The 25,824-nt window shown below is 36.2% G+C and overlaps 1 protein-coding gene across 4 annotated transcripts in view; it reads left to right on the top strand.

Annotated features, from left to right (window-relative positions):
* The window catches only part of rfx5 (regulatory factor X, 5), a 41,835-nt gene that overhangs the window by 6,042 nt on the left and 9,969 nt on the right, over positions 1–25,824 (top strand). For 3 of the 4 annotated variants that reach the window (XR_007934101.1, XR_007934102.1, XM_028793944.2), the window contains exons 2-9: positions 286–400; positions 3,525–3,665; positions 5,496–5,529; positions 5,627–5,709; positions 7,952–8,071; positions 11,153–11,269; positions 15,799–15,877; positions 17,018–17,216. Coding sequence is in view for 1 of the 4 variants with exons in the window: in XM_028793944.2 (XP_028649777.1) it covers positions 3,562–3,665; positions 5,496–5,529; positions 5,627–5,709; positions 7,952–8,071; positions 11,153–11,269; positions 15,799–15,877; positions 17,018–17,216 (736 nt within the window). In the remaining 3 variants the exon portion in view is untranslated. The remainder of the gene's footprint in view (positions 1–285; positions 401–3,524; positions 3,666–5,495; positions 5,530–5,626; positions 5,710–7,951; positions 8,072–11,152; positions 11,270–15,798; positions 15,878–17,017; positions 17,217–25,824) is intronic. The other variant, XR_007934103.1, reaches the window with a different exon arrangement.

Below are 25,824 nucleotides of genomic sequence, written 5' to 3' on the forward strand. Positions count from 1 at the left end.
AACATGGAGTTGACACACTCTCCTTTTGGCTGCATGGGTTCTCTTCCCATATGTTAGAGATGTTCAGGTTAGGAAACTGGCTGATATAAATTGGACAAGATAGAAGTTTTTTTGAGGGCATGTATGAGAGTGTGCCTTGTGACGGGTTGGTTCCTGCCATGTGCCCAGTGATGTTGTGACAGATTCTGGCCTTTGTGTAATGCTATGTTAGAATAAGCAGGTTCAGAATCTTTAATATACTGTACTGTATTTATCACTGATTAACTGTCCTTGACTGTGTTACAGGTCCTGTGGAGGTGAAGTTCTAATCACTGGAAAGTAAAAAGTAATACCTGCACCAATTAGAAAGCCAAAAACCTTTCAAAATTCTTCATTGTCTCTTAAGGCAACACTAACAAAGGTGAGATCAGCCTTATTCAGAATGATGCTTTTTTAAAGTAAAGAATACTCTGAACCAGTAATACTTAAAATGTAAGACTGTAGCAGGAAGAAACTGTCTGAAGCTGTCCTTCTCTTCCCATATAATGGAGTGACTTTTAGCTATTTTAATAAAAGTTTACCTCACTCAGGAATCCACATATGTCAGTTATTACCATCACATAAATGTTAGTGGTCACTTAGGACAAAAACCACTCCGCATGTAAAGAGCTTCTTTCCTTCTGTTGTCTCTCTGGTCAATAAAAACTTTTGATTATCCTCAGTTTCCCCAGATCTCTAAACACCTTCATCTAACCTAAATTATGTTTATTTTTGATGACTTGTATTGTTTGGGGCATAAGTGCAATCTTTTTATTGTCATATTATGTTATGTGTTTTATATGTTTTTTTTATTACTTGCTGCTGTTGTATATAGTTTTGTGATAATGACACTAAAGTTAAAGGTCAAATTTTTAGGTTTCATCTTCCACTTCTATAGAAAGAGACAGGCAGTAGTCCAACAGTATGCATGCAGCTCAAACCAACGACAACAACACAGATTAAAAAGATGTCATACAGCAAACCAGACTAAAGCATGCCACTACTTATTAGTACCGGTAGTTACTTTTATTGTTATTTAGCTAAAGATGACATTGCTGAATACTTAACATGTTTAATTTTCTGTGCAGTGCCCAGTGGCACAGTTTAATTGTTCTAACATCTTGTCAAGTCTTTGATGAACTTCATACACTAACAGGCATTTCGCACGATTTGTTTCTTAAAAACTTCAGTATTTCAAACCACCACAAATCCTGATTTCAGAAATACATATCAGGGTCAACACAGTCAGTTTTAATTAATTGTACAGAATATGAGACACTTGTAAAATGACGGTGTTGTAAATTACTTGTAAAATGTAATATTGAGAGACAGTATTTATCCTTCTGTTTCTAAGCACTGAGGGGTAGGCTCAGCTAAAGTGTCAGCCTGTTAGAGGGAGAGAAAGATGATATTCTGTCAGTGAAACAAAAGAGTTCTCACCTAGTGTCCAAATTTGTCCACAGTAATGTATTATTTGTCTACTGTAAATATAATAACTTTCTAGAGCGAGTAAAGCACATATTCATTATATAAATGTAAGGATGATTGCACACTTATATCTATAACTTAATCAAGATATGGAAGCACCTCTTTTTGTTTTTGATTTTCCTAAGATGATGAGAGCTCAAACAGGAAGATTGCACAATTGAAGATCACACAGGCCAACAAAAAGCTTACAGACTTAGTGAATACTTTTGATCTGAATGCAGTAGCAATATTCATAAGCTTAAACTGATAGAAAAATTCCTATGTTTCATTGGGAATATAGTTGATTGTTTTAAGTTTCAAATACCACCAAGGCCGTCTTAACGCATGGCCACACTGGGCAGTTTCCCGGAGGCCCCACGCTAATCTATGTATGTTGAGACTTGCTGAGTGGTTGTGTAGGTAGGGGCTCCAGTGCACTGCTTTGCCCGGGGGCCTAAAATGCTGTTAAGATGGCCCTGAATACCACTGGCATCATTTTAAGCACACAAGGCTACTGTTATATCTCAGTTCCAAAGCTACAAAACCCTGAATGGAATTTATAAAGATGATGTTGTGAACAAAAAAAACTTGCTCTGGTAGAGAATGAATTAAGGACCAGGAAGTGGGCAGACTAAAAGAGGCAAAACAAAGGGTAGTCAAAAAAGAGGCAGGGGTCAGAAGTAGGAAATAAAACAGCATAAGCATTAAAGTCCAAAAACTCTACTAAACCTCTGATGAAAACAGCAAAGCCATAGCTGCCTTTTAAATCTTTTCCTAATTAACCTCTGTGAGCCACTCTTTTCATTTAGTTTTTAACTTGGATTCTGGTGAACCTGCACCTCCTACTTAAATAATTGCAGTTATGGTGACATTACATGCTGTTCCACTGCAACTCTCATTCTCAGTAATGTATTCTCACGAGAATAACATGAACTAAAATTGTGCCACAGTGGCGTCACAAACAAACTGATAAAAATTGTTACATAAAGAGAAACAAAATATATGTGCAAAATAATAATAAAATTTACATTGGGGGTACAAAAGCTAAGATTTACAGCAGACAGTGGAATAAAAATATGCACTTGTACTCAACCAGTAATGCTCTATCTGCTTACATTATGTAGCATTATGTGACACACTTAACTACAGAAAATATTTAAAGCCGAAAATGGCATATTATTACAATACATATTATTCAATATTTAATTTCAAAATACCTTTGGCAATGTGTAGGAGCATGATGGAAGATTCACATCTGAATATACAGTACAATATAGGAAATTATCTAAATCATGGTGCAATCTGATCCATTTTAATAGGGTATACTTGCTGCTTTTTATAGCTATAGACATTAAAGCCAAAGTGCAAAAGAGAAACCGATATTTAATTGTTTAAATTCTCAGCTTTCCATTTTATGCTTAATAAGCCCACTTCAATTTAGTACATAATACACAATACAATAATTACAAATATAAACATATGAAAAATGAAATGTAATATGCACATAATGTTGAGGAATAAACTTAGAAACATTGTGCAATACATATAAAATATTTATACAAAAGGTATATACAGGGTGGTTTTCAGTACAAATTCCAGTACTCCAATGTCAACCACATTATGAAATGGATCATTCTGTAGGGGAACAATTACTGTACATTCAAATAGGATACTTCTGAACAGAGGGTCTTCATAAGTGAAGTTTCACCACAGTTAGGAGAGGAGTGATGTGAGCTGGAAAATTGAAAAGACTGACTTCAGATACGTAAGAGGCAATGTAAGAAAGCAATATGAAAGAAGCTCAGCAGGAGTATGCTTTACTAAAATAATGCCTTGTGTGAAATGCTGAGGGCTGGTTTTGGTACACAGAAATAAAATACATAGTACTACATTTTGAGAGTTGTGATATGGTAATTTTATAGTAATAGTAATCATCTTTTTAGATGTACTGTACTTTTATATATAAATTCAATAACTAATCTGTTTTGCTATTTCTTTTAAACAATGTATTAAATATTTCTTTTGGTATTTTTTTCTAGCTTCTGTTAGTTGAATGCAAAGCAGCTAGCCAATACCATGGCTGAGGGCGGATTGCACAACGCCAAAAGAAGTGGGCTTTCATCAGGAGAGGAGGAGACAGAGCCAAACACGCTGCTGCAGAAACTGAAGAGCAGCATCTCGTAAGTGATGGCATGTTGAATTCCTTGTAGGCAAGCTAGGTATCTGCATTCAAAATGATGCTTAATATCACTTGTGATGTGTTGAATGGATATCATTTTCTTTTTGTATAATATAGTCATTTTTAGTATTAATAATATATAATAACAAAAGCGCATAGTAATAAAAGGGAAGATTACACACTTCAACGAATGCATTGCACATTATCTGCCTGGGTTATCTGCCTAAATTGTAAAGTGAATCGATTACAACATGAATTTGTCAGGGTAGGCACCATCACATTGCTTGGGGTTATAACCTGGTTTGAAGAGCTATGCTTCTATGTGCATATTCAATGTTGGCTTGGAAATGGCTCAAAGCTAATGGGAGGACAATTTGACATCTTTTTTTAAACTGCCTGCAAGAGGGCTGGTACTACTATTGCTTCACAGTTCTGGAGTATAAACTTTGAATGCTTTGTGTATTCTGCAAGCACTTGTGATGCCCCGGTGCCCTCAGCCCTGGCATCAACCTCATTTCTGGGATATCAATAGTCATGAGCCAAGAATGGACAAGGGCAAGTAGGTAGACAAGAGAGCCTTTATGTTCAAAAGAATGGCAGTTTATTAAAACAAAGAGAATAAAGTGCTCAAGTGCAATAATCAGTGCATTTCCATAAGTCAATAAATACTTGATATCTGTGAAATAAATGCCTTAAAACTAAATTGGTGTCTTAGGGTGTTAAATAAATACAAAATCCAAAGTTAAAAAGCTAAATGGTGGAGATGTAAAAACTTTTTATGTTCTATCCTATTCACTCTCTTTTATTCCTCCTCAGGACAATGGGAGTCCTGCATCCTGATCCACCACACTGACCCAACATGCCACTGCCTTCAGTTGCTTTAGCTCCCAGGGCATCTTTCCCTTATACGGCTGCTGCTACAACAAGCTCCAGTGCCTTTTACTCATCTTGTCTGCTTCACTGCTCAGCAGACTCAATCTTTGCCACCCTGTGGAACATCCCCGTAGCCCTAGGTCCTACCCTCTTATTCAGTCGTCAGCACAGCAAATGCATCCTATCTTCTTGTTGCGATAACTGTCCATCCAGCAATCACTTTCATCCTCTCATTTCATTGACGGCTCCCTCTCTCTGCACCAACCCGCATTCTTTTTATCACATGTATCATGACTCACAGCAGATACATGTTAATTATTGTGCTGCTCAATCAGTAACTGTTTTGTTAATTAGCACGCACATTAATGTGTGCTCCTTGCACCAGCATGAGTTAAAAAAACATTGTGCTAAAACCAATAAAACCACCAATAAATTGAGTAAATAAAACACCAACCAGACTCGTTTTTACCACATTTGTCTGCCTTTTTAATTTTTTCTGCCTACATTATAATGGCACATCATTATGTTGTTGGGATATTTCATACTGTCTGTGTGTAAGGTACCTGGCATTTGGTTCAAGAGAATTGCATGCCTTGGGTCTTATTTATCTGGTTTACTTTGAGTAAACCACGGTCCTTCAAAGAATGTAATAGCAACTAATCATATATGTAATAAGAGAAAAAAAAATAAAATATTCTACTTCAATTGATTTGATTAACCATTACAAGATGTTTTATAACGAACAAAAAATAAAAGTGACAAAATCCGGATTAGTTAAAAAATAGCAAGATAAAGATTACTTTAATAAGTACATTCAGGTTTTCAGATCTAGGAAACGGTTTAAGAAGTTCAATAATACATACTGTACTTATAGACATTAAAAATATTATAATTCATAGTTATTAGTACATATTTTTTTCAGTCATGATCTATTTTTTTCCTTGGTTCTTTTTTACAGCAAGAATATACAAACTAAAGTGGATTCAATTTTAGTAAGTATGATAACTATTCTGGGTAAACATGAAAGTTTTTTTGTTTTTGTTGTGCACTTGGCCATTGATTAAACTGTTTTTTTTAACTTACTGACAGCAAGAAGTGCAGCGATTTTCAGACAATGATAAACTATACCTGTACTTGCAGCTTCCAGCAGGACCCTGTGCTGGAGAAAAAAGGTATTACATTTTTTGTTCATATTTATGTATGTAACAAGTATAATTAAACTGTCACCGATAACCTACTGTACAAATATTATTTGTAATACTTTATATTGAGTGTAATAAACCTAGCTTGACCCTGACCCCAGCCATAATGATTATGCTATAGTCATATGATGGGAAAGAAAATAAAAAGCAAGCACTAAATATTAGTAGTGTTGTAGCACTGTGCCCCACTAGCCTTTATTAAAGCCTTTAGTCTCGTGTTTAGTTATGTTTTAGTACTTTTGACGAAGTTTGGCATTGTCCCATTCTTCATACAAGGGTAGCATAGTGATAAAGTGATTAGTGGTGCTGCCTCATAACTCTATGAGACTGAATTAAAGTCCTGACCCAGTCAGTGTCTGGATGGAGGTGTTGAATATTCTCTCCTTGGCTGTGTTTATTCTCAGGTTTTCTTCCACATTCTATTAGGTTCATTGCCAGCTCTAATGTGGAGCATTCAGGGTTGTTTCCTGCTTTGCTGTCAGTGCTATTTGGATGTTTTTTGAGAACCTATATTAGTTTAAGAATTTTTAAAACATACTACAAAGGTTTATCATTGCCTGTTACATAATACATTTTAATTATGTTAGAATAAGCTATTTAGTTAATGCTGAAATGCACTATATAAATAAAATGTGTTATTATTATTATTATTATTGTTACACTCTCAACATCATATACAATATTATGGACAATATATCTATGCAGGTAATTCACACTCTATTCCATTTTTTTTGTAGAATACTTATTCTTCCTAGGCCTCAGTCACACTAGTAGTTTCATTTAAAAATGCGAACATTTGTTTTCATTTTTGGCTTTTCATCAATAGTACCCTGGCATTTTCAACCAATGAAAACAAATACTTCTAATAATGATCTCTAGAGCCTGAGACTTTTAAAAATGCCAACGCATCATTTCATTGTGGAAGGTTGAATATGAAGATTATTGAAAATGCTGACTCCATTGCACTCTGGTTGGTTTATGCTTATCATGTGGCTAGTCTTTGATTAGATCCTGCTCATTATAACGTCTCATTCCCTGATTGATCATCCTTAATGGAAAAAGAAACATATTCCAATATAGCAGGCTTTGTTGGAATATATTATTTTGTATGCCTTTTTCTGTGTTTTTTACCTATATGCATTTAAATTGCATTTTGTACAGTTTGAATACTGTACACATGTGCAAAAGCAAATAATTTACCAGTTGCTACAGTTTTGCAATAAATTCAGTTGCCAGCGGCATTACTGCTGTAGTGAAAAAGTCATAGCCCCTTTGAAAATACAATGTAACTTATTCATTTGACCGCCTCTCATCAATGTTTATTACTTAAATGTAAGCCATTCAGTAAGGACAGGAGCTTTCTGCAGCAAAATTAATACCAAGTCATTTAAAGAAGTGGACAGATGTTGAATGCTGTTGTGCTCACAAGAAGTATAGATCAGAGATACAAAAGTACTATACGGTAAAACAAAAATACAGACACACATGTATTTATTTGTTTTCTCTATTTAGTTAGTTTTACAAATGTTTGGTGGAAGATGTACTCCGATTGCTACTTATAATCAGTCCTTCTTGCCAATAAACATAGAGATGCTATATACTTATTTTAAAAGTCACTTTTAAATTGGCAGTGTTTTTATTTAATGAGAGGACTACTGTTGGCAGTTCTGAAGACTATTACTTTCGACTGAAATCAGCGCATTAATGGGACACAAGGGTAATTCGCTGCAGCTCGTTAAAAAATCTTTTTTCTTTGTCTATGCTGTTAACATGCTAGCAGAGTTATGCACACGCTGATATTTCTGAAAGAGCATAAAGCACAAGATAAACTGATTTTCACTGGACTGTGTATTTTTAACTACAACAGTATCTTCAAGGTGTTTTCTGCCATTGCGTACATGCCCATTATAGTCAAAGGTCTATTTCATATGTGTTTTCGGGTGTTATAGTATCAACTAGGATGCTTTTGTAAAAGATGTGAAACCTCTAATGTGAACATAGATCATTTTCATTTAAAATGCCATTTTTAAATATAAACATAGTGTTGTGGATGTAGTCCTGTACTCTGTTAACTCAGTGACTTTTGAATGAATGGTGATAAATGTTAAAGCCACAAAGTGGAGACTTTTCATATTTAATACCTATTTAAAAATTTACACCCTCTTCGTCTTTAGTTTTTTTATGTTTTTAAATCATACATTTTCCTTAACAGCAATGACCTGAGTTCCTTCAGTACTGCTGATCAGCTTCATGCATGTAACTGGATTCGTAGCCACTTGGAAGAGCACACAGACACCTGCCTACCTAAGCAGGATGTTTATGACACATACAAGTAAGTAAAGTCAACAATGAATATAGTACTGTTTGGGAAGGAAAAGTTGGTTGTTACAGCCTTTTCCCATTACTGAGAGACATTCTACTTATACCAATTCCTGATGAGTGTGTTTGATTGTCTTTGATAAAACCATTTGTAAATTATTATGACCATCTTAAATTTGTCAGGCAATGCATATAGTGTGCAGGAACGTTAGAAGGCTGACCTGACATGCTCACTCTGGCAGCTATGCATTCAAAGCACAGTGCCTACCCAGGCCATTGTTATGAAATTGACCCCTACTGTGGGAAATCTGCTAAACGTTGAGTGAAATTCATTTGTTATTCACTCAAATGTGTGATCATCTGAGTTGTATTTTAATATTTCTACATTCTTTCTTTGGCCTTTGAAAAAATAACCAAGGTATCGTTAAGGGGGTTTGGGAGACCAAATAACATAATGAGTTCACTTATTTTTTATTTGGACATGTTCTTAGTATTGTTAAAAAAATAATACATTCTGCTGTGTTTTTGATATGAGAATATTATTTTGTGCATTTGTCCATGTGCAGGAGTTGGTAGGCAAGGTGAACTATAAGTGTATGATGCATGACATCACCAGGTATAAAGGTCAGCGTTGTGCAAGTTGTCCAAGTTTGTGAATAAAAAGGGCTTCAGTCTAATTTTTACCAACGAAATCTTTTCTTAATTTACTACAGCTTTTATATTACATTTTGGCTCTGCATATGTTAAATTATTTTGGTGTTCAACTTCTCCTCTATGTTATTTGAATTATAATTTTAGTTACATGTTTTGGGCTTATTTAGTAGAGCATTGCCCTCCACGTAATGGCCACTACATGTTAATAACACCATGTTTTGTCTCCTGATTCCATTCTCATTTAAGAGCTACTTTTGCTCAGTGGAGTTGGTAAAATATCTGACACAGATGTGATCTTTTTTTTAAAAAGTATAGAAAGCAAAAATTACATAGAATGTTTTAGAATAGAATTAGACCAGTATTTTTGTATGCATCCAATACAAACTGCTTGAGTTGGAATTGACTGGTAATTTATTATTATTAATAATAATAATAATAATAATAAATATTTCCTTGCTTGAACAACATGTGTATATCTTGTTCCTTAAAAGTATACAAAATCCAGTCTGGTATTCCTAGTGTTTCATGAACTAGTATAGTTAGTCCACCACTTGATAACTATTTGCAGGTAGTACAGTATTACAAATTAAATTCACAATTCAAAAGGAGAATTACTGATATAGCTGCCACGGGATTATTAAAGAAATTTGCACAGAAGAAATGTCATCTTGGGGAGTGTAATTCCAGTAGCTTACTACCTTGAGAGCCCTGAACCTTTCGTTGCTTCTGGCACATTGTAGAACATGAAGCCCTATTCTACCTGTGTGCTGCTGTCACTGAATGAGCAGTCAGTTATGTGGAAAGGGCAGGAATGTAAAATCACTTGTGTTTCGTCATAGTGATCAAATTTTCACATGTATTGCATTCATTTAATAATATTATTTATTATAAGAAGATATCAAGCAAATACATCATTATGCTATAATTTTGAAACAATGCACTATTCTATGGATCAGCTCTCTTAAATTATTTCTAAATAAGTTTTTCTTTGCTCCTTCTGTTTTTCTAAATTACTTAGAGATTCAGTGATTTCAGCTTCACATGGCATCTACATAAATACTGTATTTTAGACATTCTTCAGTATTTTTATACATATTGTCAAAAAGTTGTTTTAGGTAGTAATCATCTAGGTGCTGAGCTCATACAAAAACAAAGTAAATGTGAAAAATAGAAAAACTTTCAAAATCATACAAAAGTATTTACCAGTGGAGCAACAATAAGTGAAAATCAGGGAAAGCAAGGACTAGAATCAGCAGTTCTTGTCACTAAAGTAGACACTGCCTTTTGTGAATTAGCCAGCTGGACAGACAGGAGAGCCCCTAGCTTTTGTGGGTCAGCCAGCTGGACGGAAAAGAAAGGGCTGAAACAAGACAGTGACTCCCTTTTGTCGGTTAGTCATTCGGATTGAAGCAAGAATGAAAACAAAGAACTAAATTAGAAAAAAAAAGGTTAATACTTTTCTTCCGACGATTTCAGCCTTATCATCTCATGCAACGCAAATAACAAAATCAAATCTTTTTTTCTTATTTGAGGACCCCTGCTTAATTCAGTGCCCTCAGTTCCATAGCACAACATTTTAAAATATATATATTTATATGTAAAAATATATATTTTCTTCCTTCTGTGGTTTTTAAGAACTCTTTGAATTAAACAATTATTCTAAGAAGCAGTATCATGCCCTTGCAACTGAAAGCTCCAGCAAGGAACAGTGAAAATCAATGGACATGGCAGTGACACAGCATTGCAATGTCTCACTCATTGCCATCAGTATGCCTTGTGGCAAGTGCTAAAACACAAATAAGAAAAGAAACCAAAAGAATATATAAATAAGCATAAGAAACCACCATAAAATCGTGGAAATTGCATAAAAATGTGCCTAGAAACTCTCAAAATCCTGATACATGTATGTTACATGGGCTTTAGTATGGACTAGCAATAGGGCGGAGTGGTGGCTCTGAGGCTAAGGATCTGCGATGGTATCCAAAAGGTTGCCGGTTCGAATCCCCGTCACTGCCAAAAGAGATCCTACTCTGCTGGGCCCTTGAGCAAGGCCCTTAACCTGTAATTGGTCCAGGGGCGCTGTACAATGGCTGACCCTGCGCTCTGACCCCAAGGGGTATGGGAAAACTAACAAATTCCTAATACAAGAAATTGTATAAGGCGGAACAAAAACAAAAACAAAACAAAACAAAACAATGCTGCCTCACAGCTCCAAAAACCCAGACTTGATTCCAAGGTTTGTTATTTTTATCTGGATATTACTGATTTTTCACACTTACATAGGCATGTGTGATAGTTTAGTTGAAAACTCTAAATTAACCAAGCAGTGATTGTGTGTGTATGTGTGTGACTGTGTTCTGTGATGGAATGGCGATAAAGTTCAAATTTAGTTGTGTGGGACTATTTTAATTAAATATAACTAATCTTCTCTGTTTTGTAGGAGGTACTGTGATAACCTGCAGTACCGTGCTATGAGTGCAGCTAACTTTGGAAAGATCATCAGGGATGTTTTTCCCAACATCAAAGCCAGGAGACTTGGTGGCAGAGGACAATCCAAATATCCTTTTTCACTATAGAGGCAGGGGTTTTGTTTGTCATTTATAGTTGGTTGCAAGTGTGGCACAGGTAACACTTCTATATTCTATAAAAAAAACATTGTTAACATATAGTATAATAGTGGTGTTGGCAATTAAATGTAATTTGAAATATATTTGTTTAAGAATACTTGTTTGGACTTTTTACTGTGACAAAAAGATTGCATTCAGTTTGTGTGAAGACTAAGCATGTATTAGTTAAACAGTTAAGCTAATGTTGTGCAGGTGGACATTGGCCTGTCACTGATTACATGAATTCATTCTGGACTTAAAATACAATTTTAAAAATATTGGAAAAATTGATCATGAAATAAAATGGAATATAGCTTAGAAAACATAGACAGCAGGTTAAAAAGAAGAAAATGAATTCTTAACCACACAAATGGGAAAAAAAGCTTAGAACAGTTACTTTTTAAATTATTTGTAATCAGACGTTTCATATCATACTATAAAGAAGGAATGAAATTAACTTAATACATGCAGAAGGAAGGGTAATGACAGAATTTTTCTTGAAATGATCTCTTAACACAAATACAGTGTGCTAACACCTTAAACAAGAAGTAAACAACAAAAATCAGGCAGGTTTCTCACAAGATTCTTGTCCTGACAGAAACTGTGTGTACATTATATTCTGCCACAGAGACCTTATTGAGTGTACTTTTGCAAAATCCCTAGCCATGACAATGCCTGGTATTTCAGAACATCTGAGACCTACTGTATGTGGATATTACTGCAGCTACACTCTATATGAAATCATCAGCGACTGGATTGCAAACATTAAAGGACCATGTTAAACGTTTAATCACAAAATTTGTTTGTGCAGTGTTTATACAGCTATTTATATCTAACACCTTAGCTTTTCAATATCATAAACATAATTATAGTAGTAGGGTGTTGAACCGTGTTAGCCATTATGGATGAAATCAAGCAAATCAAGTCAAGCAAAATTATACTTTTTATTGGCTACAATATGCAAGCTTTCGAGGTAACTCAGACCCCTTCTTCAGGCAAGATGTAATCAAGATGTTTACATCTTTCCAGAAAAAGGGACCAGAGTTGCCTCGAAAGCTTGTATATTATTGTCATTTTGCACAAGCATAATTCATACAGATATTTATAATGTAAAATAAGTGTTATTTTTCCTTCAGGATTTATTTTAATCTATCAAAACAAAATGAATTGACATACATAATATTTGTAGAGACTAAGTCATTTTTCCATTTGAAAATCTGTGCTAATGTCAGGTGAACAAGGTGAAGAGGAAAATAAAAACTTCAGACGGCACAGATACTTGAGAAAATAAATCTCTACACACAATAGATACAAGACTGCCCATTACCCACAGGCTTTCTACTATACCTAAATGTTGCAGAATTATTCATGGTATCTAGGTATGATGCCAAATCCTAGAAGACTTGATGTAGCAGGTATCGTTTTAGATGTTGCATCCTTCTTCTTGTTCACCACCAAAGGCTACAAAGTGCTTTGGCCAGATAGAAGTGATGCAGGGAGCAAACCCCAAGTTATCTCACAGAGAAAAAGACCCAAGTAGTGATTAAACAGAAAGTGTGAATAACAAGGAAGCTTGAAGTGTATAGTATAAAAAAATGTTTTAAGCCTTTCCTTTTCAACAATGACACATATTCAACATGTTAACAAAATATTCCTTACTCCTTTACACAGTTCAGTCCACTGTGCATGCATGGGCCAGAGTCTTTATTGCTACAGCAGACATTGACCATAACACTCACTTTAACAAAAACTGCCTAATGTGAATGCAGAGCAATGAACAGGATTATACACATAGTACAAATATAACAAGTTTCTGACTGGGATCCTTGGTTGTTTTACAATGGGAGTCTAAACTTGATCTAAGTTTGGTACAAGTGTTTTCAATTGTGATTTATTTTCAATTCTTTTTTGCATCCCATACCTAAAACAAGCATTTTCAATTTATTGGTGATACTAATACAACCTGGTATGAGTGATTGTGGGCGTGAGTAGGATTTTTTTATTGAGTAATAAACCACTTGTTTGTTTGGCTCCTGCTTCTTCCCTCAAGCTCCTTGAAGATTTATAACCAAACATACAATTACATTAATATTTAAATACAGTCATATGAAAAAGTTTGGGAACCCCTCTTAATTCTTTGGATTTTTTGTTTATCATTAGGTGAGCTATCAAAGTAGCAACTTCCTTTTAATATATGACATGCCTTATGGAACCAGTACTATTTCAGCAGTGAGCAGTTTATTGGATTAACAGAAAATATGCAATATGCATCGTAGCAAAATTAGACAGGTGCATAAATTTGGGCACCCCAACAGAGATATTACATCAATACTTAGTTGAGCCTCCTTTTGCAAATATAACAGCCTCTAGACGCCTCCTATAGCCTTTGATGAGTGTCTGGATTCTAGATGGAGGTATTTTTGACCATTCTTCCATATAAAATCTCTCCAGTTCAATTAAATTTGATGGCTGCCGAGCATGGATACCCTGCTTCAAATCATCCCATAGATTTTCGATGATATTCAAGTAAGGGGACTGTGACGGCCATTCCAGAACATTGTATTTCTCCCTCTGCATGACTGCCTTTGTAGATTTCGAACTGTGTTTTGGGTCATTGTCTTGTTGGAATATCCAACCCCTGCGTAACTTCAACTTTGTGACTGATGCTTGACCATTATCCTGAAGAATTTGTTGATAGTGGGTTGAATTCATCCGACCCTCGACTTTAACAAAGGCCCCAGTCCCTGAACTAGCCACACAGCATGATGGAACCTCCACCAAATTTGACAGTAGGAAGTAGGTGTTTTTCTTGGAATGTGGTGTTCTTCTTCCACCATGCAAAGTGCTTTTTGTTATGACCAAATAACTCAATTTCTGTCTCATCAGTCCAACGCACTTTGTTCCAAAATGAATCTGGTTTGTCTAAATGAGCATTTGCATACAACAAGCGACTCTGTTTGTGGTGTGAGTGCAGAAAGGGCTTCTTTCTCATCACCCTGCCATACAGATGTTCTTTTTGCAAATCACGCTGAATTGTAGAACGATGTACAGATACACCATCTGCAGCAAGATATTCTTGCAGGTCTTTGGAGGTGATCCGTGGGTTGTCTGTAACCATTCTCACAATCCTGCGCATATGCCGCTCCTGTATTTTTCTTGCCCTGCCAGACCTTGGTTTAACTAACAGCAACTGTGCCTGTGGCCTTCCGTTTCCTGATTCCATTCCTTACAGTTGAAACTGACAGTTTAAACCTCCCCTTCCCCTAAACCATGATACTGAACAGTCTTTGTTTTCGGATCTTTTGAGAGTTGCTTTGAGGATCCCATGTTGTCACTCTTCAGAGGAGAGTCAAAGGGAAGCACAACTTGCAATTGACCACCTTAAATACCTTTTCTCATGATTGGACAAACCTGTCTATGAAGTTCAAGGCTTAACGAGCTAATCCAACCAATTTGGTGTTGTAAGTAATCAGTATTGAGCAGTTACATGCATTCAAATCAGCAAAATTACAAGGGGACCCAAATCTTTGCACAGCCAGTTTTTCACATTTGATTTAATTTCATACAACTAAGTACTGCTTCTCTAAAAATCTTTGTTCGGAAAACACCCTGGTACTCAGATTTTCCTAGGAAATGAAAGACATACCACTGTTATCTTTCTGGTTGAAAGTAGAGTAAATTATTATGCAGACTGAGAGGGGGTCCCAAACTTTTTCATATGACTGTACAACTCCATACAGTTGTATGCATAGCAAAAAGTGTCCCTCTCCCCTGTTATCATTTGCAAAATACGCTTGTCTCATTAAATACACTTCACTTTACTCTCCTTCTGTAAATGAGTAAATAAATTTTCAGAAAATTATATGTTAAGTGATACAGAAAAGTCTGCCAAAAATTATATAAATGACTAGATTAAAAGACGGTCATTAAAAGGTAGGGTAAATAATGCAAATAATTATATGAAAAATGTTGAAGCTAAATGGTAAGGTAAATGGTACAGCTCTTAAAGGAAGCATGGTGATAAAGTGTTTGGCACTGCTGCTTCACAGCTAAAAAGACGTGTCTGATTCACAGGCTGGTCATTGTGGTGATATAATTGTACTTGTATATGCACTTCACTTTTCTCTAAAATCTTAAGATATGCACATTGGATTGATTCTAAATGTTAAATTTTGTTATGATTAAAGATAGGTATGTATGTGTGTGTGAGTGTGGTAATACCCTGCCATGGTGTGAAATCTAACCCAAAGGTTCTGTCATATACCTGATGAGAACTGCACAAACCCTGGCTCCTTGTAATATTAACTTATAAGCAGGTTGGAAATGGATGAATGGCTGCCGTTCTTCTATCAGTGAGTAAAATGATTGGTAAGGCATCAGTATCACATTTAAAACAATAAAGTTACAAAAGTGTTAGTATTACATTTGAGATCAAGAACTATGAAAATAAAATATGTGTTCTTTAACTTATTCATCTTACATACTGCTACAGTGGCATCAGGAGAAAGACGGTGCTAAATATGCCTCTGCTTCCAAGTTTGGACCTAAGGAATGACCCAGTAAGACTTAATTTAAACAATCAGTACTCATTTAATGAATTAAGGTTTGTTGTCAGCATGCTGAATTATCTAAAAGCACAGTGCTTAAAATATAAATCTTACTAGTAACAATAACACTAGAAATCTGAAAGTATGCAGTATGTTACTTTTTATATTGCTGAAAGAGCTTCTTTTGTTGCCTCTCATAAGACATGGAAGAATGATCTTTGTAGCTGCTAAGATATGCAGCAGATAAACTGGCCAAAACGTAAGCATTTTTTATAAAGTCAGTAAAATGCTTTAGTACAGGCAGAGAGCAGAATGGTTTGAGATTAATAATTAATATGCTCAATTTGTGGTTGAAAGTGCAAACAAGGAAGTTAGTATTTGGACAGGGACCTTGAATACAGAAGTACATTTTACATAAAAACGCACATTGTAGTCTTGGTTCTACCTCCTTATGGTTCTGCATTGGACTTCATGAGTTAATAAGTGGATGGATGGGTGGATGAATGGTTGGGTTATCTGTACTCTTGCTGTTTACTGCGTACCTCTTCTTTGACACTTTATAGTTTTATTGCAGATTTTCTTGAAATTTGGGTTAGTAGTTATTGTGCAAACCAGAGGTGGGGTACTAGCATTTACTTTTCCGAGAAACACAGACTGGCTATGTGACTTTGAGAGGTTCACTTAACCTGCCTATGCACCAATTGTTTAAAAAGCAAATAAAAGTATTTGAATAATTGAATGCATCCTGATCTTATATTTTGTCTTAGGTAATGGTACTTACCAAATATACAATAAAAACAGTATATTACTGTTATTAAAAACAGCATTTTGATAAATTCATACAACAGAGGAAATACAAGATCATGGTCAATATTTGTGCAAATACATGCTAATAATGTTTAAAGCCAGGTAAGATAATTTATTGTATTTTTTAGATAAAATACAAAATTACAGTATTTTGTAAAGCAAATAATGTATACGTTTTAACTTTGATATAATTAAAATAATAAATACTCTAATTTGGAAAATAATGGAGAATCCCATTGCATAATTTTCTGCTACAACAGCTTTGCATGTTTAGACGTTTAGTAGATGTTTAATGCAGCATTTTACAATTCCACCCAATCACTTTATCTCTTTTTTCCTTTATAGTCAGAGTTAACAGAACTCGTTCAGACATACAATAATGAAGTGACAGATGCTGCATGCACTCTCATCTGCGACTGGGCTGAGAAGATCTTGAAACGTTCCTTTGACTCTGTGGTGGAGATTGCCCGCTTCCTGGTCCAAGAACACATTGTCAACCCACGCTCCAGTTCTGCCCATATTATCATGTCAGCCACCTTAGCTGGTTAGTGTGTTTTACAACAGTGTGTAAACTAGGATTCTCTGCTCCATACATTTGTCACATATTTACCACATAATTTAACAAATTGGGTCTATTGTTATTGAACTGCTCTTTGTGGCCTTCTTATAAGGTTTCTCATGCCATTACAAAGGGGAAAAGCAAAAGATATTTTCTGACATGCATACCTTATGTTTTATTTCAACTCTGTCACTTGCTTATCTTTTTAAACTAATGGTTTTAAATGGAAATTGTTTTATGTTTATGTGATTGTAGTATAGTGTCATTAGTACTTGTAATGTTTTTTTTTTTTGGAAAGGGCTTTAGTTACAGCCTACATTGCTTTCTTTGTAAGCGTATGCATGATTTTTTTAATTTTCCAAACAGCATTGTAAACTAATAAGACAAATAGTAGCCAAATCCTGAATATTTTTGTTTTCCCTCTTCAGTAGTATAATGCCCATCTCAAAATAGATGGGGAGTCTCTAAGCTCTGTGATCACCACCCAGTCTGAGGCAGATGAAAGGATTAATGTGTAACTGGAACAAACCGTGCTTTAAGGAAATTATTTGCTTACTAGCCAACCCACAGCGTAGCATATGCCGCATAATTATGTATTGATGGGTGAACACTTCTTGAACGACACAGTTGTCCAAATGGGGTGGGTTTGTGGATACCACTGTGAGTGAATGAAAAGATAAACCTCTGGAGATAGCAACATATAATTGTCCGTGACTGAAACTGGGATCGTCTGTGACGAAGAAGGCCACGCTGGTGAAAGTTACTTCGTCGGTAGGGATAAGTGTCAGTACTTGTAGATTAAGGTGTAGCGAGTCTTCGTTGTTGACGCTTAATATAGCTTGTGTACTGAGATGTTCCAGAGTCACAGTTGAGAAACACTTTGTTAATGTCTTTTAAGCACAGGGGAAAAAATTAACATGTGAAACATCCGTATAATGTAATAAGCCACCAAGAAAAGTAACATTGCAACAATGCTATCTACGATCCAATCTCTGTAAACAGAAGTGATAAGAAAATCGAGCCCGGTGTATTATTTAACTGACTTGTGGCGCTGTAGTAGTGCTGCTGCTTTGCAGTAAGGAGACTGTGGAAGATTGTGGTTTCGCTTCCCAGTTCCTCCCTGTGTGGATAGCGCTTTGAATACTGAGAACACCGCTATATCATTGTAACAAAGTATTAACAGGAAATTGCCTTCGTGTAATAGTAAAAGGCAAATTATCCGCGACAAACAAACTGTTTTACATGCTGCATACCAACCTGCATAATCACGCCGCTTTTTAAATGTTTTAAGCAGAGGGAAAAAAATGAACATTTGCAAAATCTGTAACGCTGCTTTCAGTAAGTACAATGCACACGCGTGTAATTTGTCGGCCACTTTTTGCCAGCCGTCTTTTCTGGTTTGGGCTGCTTTTGCAGTGTTACCGCTTGTGCATATTAAATCTTGAAATCCTTCGAATAACTAATTAACTAACTAACACCCACCCACCCACACACACAGCTTGTGTGAAAAAATGCGCCAGTACTTTCATAATTTTGTTGCAGCCTATAGTGGAGTCAGGCACAGAGAAGGTCAGCTGCTGAGAGAGCGTCTCGACTGTTGCAGGGCCTGCATTGGTGAAGCAGGTAAGATGCTAATGAAACAGAGGCACAGGGCTTATTGGTTTTTAAAGACTGCTTCCTTCATTGTGTTTTAACCTCAGTTTTATAGGATTGTTTTAAGGATCCCATGGGATACCCCTCGCAAACTGTTTTAGACGCTGCATTCAGCAATTCACATCCGCGACAAACATGTCTGTTCTTACATGGTCCTGCCGCGTCCACCCTCGTTCTCAAAGCATACACACCGCCTGGTCATGTGCCCACTCGCAAGAGCAACTCACGGAGACCCGCCCACCAACTCTAAGACCATGGCGTGTAAAACAGTTTGCGATGGTGGTGCCTGCGTCATAACCGAAAAGAATAATGAAAAGTCAACGTGGCTCAGAGGTGCATGTGGACTCCTAGCACAGATGAAAGCAAATTACGGGGTGGTCGGTGAGTTGTTTCGTCCGGGCATATGAGCAGGCAGTGGGAATGCCTAGAGAGCGAGGTTGAACGCGGGCCGGGGAATAAGGAGTGTTGGTGGGCGGGGAAACGTTTTCTGTGTTCCTGCAGGACAATCTAAGAAGACACATGTTTGTCGCAGATGCGAATTGCTGTATGTAGCGTGTAACACAGTTTGCGATGTTGCACGCGGTCGTGCTTCGTAACCGAAAAGTCAACGTGGCCCACAGCTGCATGTGGACTGTAGCACAGACAAACAGAAATGACGGCGTGTTTTCCTAGGCGTCGCGTCCGAGTTGGTGGGCGTGGCTGTGCGAGTTTTCGTCGTATCCAATGGTCTTAGAGTTGGTGGGCGTGGCTCCTTCCTGCATGCTTTCATAGGTGTCTTGCCCGCTCTGGTGGCGGCTTAGAGAATCTATATATGGCTCCTTCCTTCGTGCTTTCATGGGTGTCTTGCCTGCTCTGGCGACGGCTTAGAGAATTATATATATAGATTTGCCACACCAGACATTTTTAAAACTGTTGATTTTTGTCTTTTGGTAAAAGCATCATTAAAAATTAGATAGTAGAGGGATATGTCACTCCTATTCAGCTCTGTGAACAACTGGGCTACTTAAGGCAGCACTGGTGCGAGGAATCAGACTGGGACAGAGTCTTCTATACTGTGGGCATAATAGAGATATGTATCTCTCTTCTGATTTTAGCCACAGTCCCTACCTATGCACTCTTTAAAATCAGTTCCTGTAAACTCAGCAGAATGATATCTTGACAATAGTAATTTATTTTTGTATTTTCAGAGATTTTAAGACTGCAACATATTTATGATTGTCTAATATATTTAAATCCATTTACTTTATTTTCCTTTTTTAATAAATAGTGATTTACAAAACCAATAATATGAATGACTTACAAGTCAGTCAGACATACAGTGCTACATCTTCTTCAAACCAAATGCTACTTCCTTCTCTTACCTCTCTAGAGAGCAAGAAGTCTAAAGGATTTATTTTGAAGTCACTGCTCAAAGATATTGAGGTATCCTAATGGTTAAAAATGTTCAGCATTCTTAGTTAGTCAAGGACATTAATAAATGTTTGCGAGGCTTTTAAGAATTTTTGGACAGTTCTTTGTAATTTACATTTTTTTTAATTTTAATTAAAAGAGGGTATCTTTTACCTGTTGTGTTATGGTAGATGGGTTATTGTTCTGCCAGTTGCAAAAGATAAGATGTCATGTTAATAATTTAGTGTAAGTAATATAGTGCAAGTTACCACAATAAATTGTTCACTAAGCAGTAGTGTCCTGGCAGATTTTACTCGATCTGTGCTGTTAGAGGGTTAAGGATTATTGTGATGGCAAGACTGTTAGATAAATAACATTTTACTCCAAAAAGGTCTAAGCTCTTGTCATTCCCAAGCCATGTGAGTCATTGGAGCAGGTGCCTGATGGTAGTGTTTTCAATTAGAGCTTTGACCCAGGATGCATCTTGGATAAATTGAGTAAAGAGAAATATGTATAGTGTAAATGTTGGTGTTGAAATAATACTAGTTAAAACAGTTCTGGAAGCAGTTATAACTATAAGATAGGCATCTACTTAGCAACTTAAACACAAATACATATAATACTTATTTTGTTTAGATTTTTTGCAACTTATTAAGTTTTATGATTCGATACTGATATATATTGCAGTTGTTTTTTTTTAATCTGAAGATAAAGTTAAAACACACAAAGTAAAAATGTTGACATAATCAGAAACTCTTGATTCAATCCATACCACTTCATTTTTTCACTGTAGAACTGAAAATTGATTTTAATTGCAAGGTCTAGGCATTCTCACAGTAAGCCAGGGAATATTTAGTTACAGTATGTAACACATACAGTACATACATCTTGATTTTTTCAAGTTATTTTAGTCTGTATATGTAATTATTTACCTAAAAACAAAATACTAAAATTTATACTGAAATTTTACTGAAGTTGTAACTATATTACCTGCTACAAGGCAACACACCTAAACACTGTTCAAGGGATTGTACATATTTTGTAGTATTATATATATTCATATATGATCTTACACATGCCATTTACTTGCTCATTGCTGTTGCAATAGTTGAAAAGAAAAGGGCCAGATGCACTGCTGCTCTGATCTGAGCAATATGGAAAGCATTCTAGAGCAGCATGGTTCAGTACTGTTATAGTATGAACTAGACTTTAACACAATCACATTTGACCTACACACCATATTATCCCACCTGGAGGAAAAGAATAACTATGCTAGGATTTTGTTTATTCACTTCAGTTCAGCCTTTAACACAATCATCCCACAGAAGCTAATAGTGGAACTTTCTCTGCTTGGATTGAACATCTCAGTTTGTAACTGGATCTTGGACTTCTTGTTAGAAAGACAACAAGCAGTATATATTGGCACAAAAACATTGCCTACCATCAAACTGAGAACGAGGTGAGGGGATCAGTTGCCCTTTACTCTGCTAACACATAGCTATACTGCCAAATCCAGCACAGAGCAGCTCATTACGTTTGCTGATGATACAGCAGTGCTAGGACTCATCAGTAATGAAGATGAAACATCATACAGAGCAGAGGTGGGACAGTTAGTGAGCTCAAGTGGAGACAACAATTTGTCCCTTAATGTCAATAAGACAAAAGAGTTGATTGTGGACTTCAGAACAAAGGCTGAACATCTCCCACTGCATATGGCTTTCCTGTGGAGAGGGTCAGCAGTACAAAGTTCTTGGACATCTACACGGAGGATCTCTCCTGGACTCTTAATACCACACACCAGGTTAAGAAAGCTCAGCAAAGGTTGCATTTCCTTAGGAGGCTGAAGCAAGTGAGAGTCCCTCCTTCCATCCTCACCACTTTCTATCAAGGCACTATTGAGAGTGTCCTGATGAGCTGCATCACGTCTTGGTTCGGAAACTGCAATGTGTCTGACAGGAAGACTCTGCAGCATGTGGTAAGGATGGCTGAGAGGATGCAAGAAGAAAGCCATCTGCAATGTGAGTGACTCCTTATATCCCTGTCATGGACTGTTCGATCTCTTGCCATCTGTTAAGAGATATCGCTCCATAAAATCAAGAACAGCCATAATGTGCAATAGCTTATTTCTACAGGCAATAAGACTGCTAAACTCTCTGTAACATGCACATAACAACCAGTTCTAAATAACAATGAAAATGATTAGTAATAGTGTGCATTATATTAAAACCAGTAACTGCGCACTGTACAATAACCTGCAGTGAATATACTTGACTTGAGCATTCATAGTTTTCATACTCCTCTCTCTGTACGTTTACCATTCGTTTGCTCAGAGGTTGATGCGCTTGCTGCTTCCTGAGCAGCTGTTCTTTTCTCCACCCTAGCGGCCCACTTTTTCTCTTCTTTCGTCGACATCTTTTCGTGTTAAAATTGATTAAGTCAGTGTTTGTGTTGCAATTACAGTGGAACCTCGGGTCACGACCGTAATTCGTTCCAAAACTCTGGTCGTAACCCGATTTGGTCGTGACCCGAAGTAATTTCCCCCATAGGATTGTATGTATATACAATTAATCCGTTCCAGACCATATGAACTGTATGTAAATATATTTTTTAAAGATTTTTAAGCACAAATATAGTTAATTATACCATAGAATGCACAGCGTAATAGTAAACTAAATGTAAAAACACTGAATAACACTGAGAAAACCTTGAACAACAGAGAAAACTAACATTGCAAGCTACCAACCGCTCACTAAAAACACTTTTTTTTAATGAGATTTAAGCACAGGGAAAAACATGAACATTTGAAAAATCTGTAATTTAATAAACAACCAAGAAAAGTAACATTGCAACAATACACACTACGAACCAATCGCTGTAAACAGAAGTGAAGTGGAGGTTAAAATCCAATAGAGAAAAGTCTTCATTAAATACAACGAGGTTAAAACAATGCTCGAATCAATCTCTTTAAAAACAAGCCCAGTGCATTCTTTAACTGCCTTCTCGGCCTTATGCGGCCAGCCCTCTCTCTCTCGCTCACGCTTTCTCTCGCTGCACAGGGAATGCACAGGGAGAGACTGAATTTGTGCGGAAATCATCGGTGCGCACAAACTGAAAGGGAAACTGGCTTGTTTGTATGCCGAGTGTGTGGTCGTGAACAGATGCAAAAGTTTGGCAAACTTTTTGGTTGTAACCCAATTTGTACATGTTCAGAGACGTTCGTGAACCGAGGTTCCACTGTACTTAGTAAGTCTTCAGTTTGCCTCAAGAACGATTTAAGATATAAAGGGGTAGGGAAGTGACGGCAAAGGTGGTAGGGAATAAGAACGGCGCCCATACACATGCACCGCATGGCCGCCCTGCAGGCCGCTGCTGAGAGTTGATTCTGCAGTAAAATAAAATAAAAATAAAAAGAGGAAAAACCTTGGAGGACAATCATCACCCCGAAAGCGGATAGTAGACATCACATAGTATATGTGTACCAAATTTCAGGTCTATAGTTCAAACGGTTTGTGAGCTACTGGTGATTTAAAATCCTGGACAGACAAACGGACAGCCACAGTAGCGTATTATATAAGATTATAAAAATATGTTATGAATAAATAGTAAATTAAACTTATTGGGTAATGAAGCAATATAAGCCTCTTATAATTTCTGAACTAAGTTTTACCTTCACTGCTGAAATAATCTGATTTAGTGAAAATAATTTGTTGCCCGAATAATGCTGTTAAAAATCTTGTCTCTTTCACTCTTTCATAAAACTGATAGTTGAAGGATCAGACTTTTTTAATACCTGACACAGTATAGTGTCTCATGTGAGGGATCACTTGATGTTCATGTGTTGTGTTCTAAGCCTATCAAGTATCATTTTAAGCTCTGACATTTTATACTCTTGCTCTCTTTATATATTGCTTGTCATCTTTTTGTATCTGTTCATTTACCTATTGCCATTGTAGTGGCTATTCAAGTTTGGGTGACTCCAAAGCTTTGACATTACCTGTTAGTTTTTCTGTGGTTCTCTCAGCACAGCTAGGTGGGCCCAAGCAAAACATTTAGTCTAGGAGCCCCCCTTCCACCCCTAATTGTACACATTTATAATAAAGTTACATGGAACTGAAAATAATATGCAGTACTGAAAATGTTAGCGGCATTCAAAATGTATACAGAAAGATGCACAAATTCATCCATATATTTTAACTAGGTTCTTAAAGAGGGTAAATATTAACAAATAAATGAAAGTATATTGGGTAAGATCAGCTAGCTACAGAGAAGACAGAAAAAAATCCAGTTTATGCAGATGACATTTGCTTTTGCCATTCTGAAGTATACCACAGCATTTTGGTTTATCCCAGGTATTTTAAGAAGATTTGCACTTGTGACTATAGCATATGATTTGCTGTACAGGCATTGATAAATTCTTTAAGGCAAGATAAGGCTAAGCCATTAAAAACTTTCTGAGTTGGAAGGAAGACTTTTAGATAGATAGATAGATAGATAGATAGATAGATAGATAGATAGATAGATAGATAGATAGATAGATAGATAGATAGATAGATAGATAGATAGATAGATAGATAGATACTTTATTAATCCCAAGGGGAAATCATGTCTAAATTTATCTGGAAGCCAGTATAGTAATTTAAGAACTGTAACTACCCTGTTACTATTTTCTCAAGTGCATTGGACCATAAACCGGAAGGTTTCTCATTCAGTCTGTTTTTAACTCAGTGTCTAACATTGCATAAATTATTTAACCCACCTGCATACCAACTGTAAAATTGTACTCAAATAATTGTACTATAGCACTGTATGTGTAAAGCTCCCTTGGATTCTTTTCACTGTAGAAAAATAATCTTTTTTAAAGAGTTTGTTGTACTTCATAATTCTACTCATTATCCGTGCTGTGATATTTAGTATCATTGATTTAAAGATAGTTAGGGTGTTGTGACATCACACAGTTACTGTAGTCATGTACCACAGTGTTTGTGGATATGGGCCTCATCATCTGATGCCAAAGTGGCCATCCTCATCTACAAATGAAGCCTGGAAATTACATGCTAATGTAGTTTTGATTCCCTTTCTGTCTACTGGTATTTTGACTTCTCGCCTGATCCTTCTCTGTTCTTTCATGTTCACTCCTTTTCTCTTGAACACACTGCTGTTTAAAAAGATATACACCACCAATTTTGACATTTCTACATTACACATTTACAATAGTATTTGCCTCTTTTGCATGTGCATTTTATACATTTTTATACTCTGTGTACAATTTTTCCAGCAAATGGCTGCATTCTTGTTAAAGTGTAGACAGTTTAAGTAGGATCATAGGTTGACTACAATTGTGGACTTGGGCTAGGCTAGGACTAATCCATTTTTGGACCCAGCTTTGTTACATTGTTTTTTCCTTACTCTCATTTATAAAATACAGATGACTCAGCTGACCACTTAGTACCTCTGAAATATGTTTGTATATTTTTATGTGCCAGTAAAATAAAGGGTCTTGAGAGAGAGCTAAAATTTAAAGAAGGTAAAAGAAAACCATTAAAATCTGTAC

The sequence above is a fragment of the Erpetoichthys calabaricus genome, chromosome 2 (assembly GCF_900747795.2).
Source record: "Erpetoichthys calabaricus chromosome 2, fErpCal1.3, whole genome shotgun sequence".
Taxonomy (NCBI): Eukaryota; Metazoa; Chordata; class Cladistia; order Polypteriformes; family Polypteridae; genus Erpetoichthys; species Erpetoichthys calabaricus.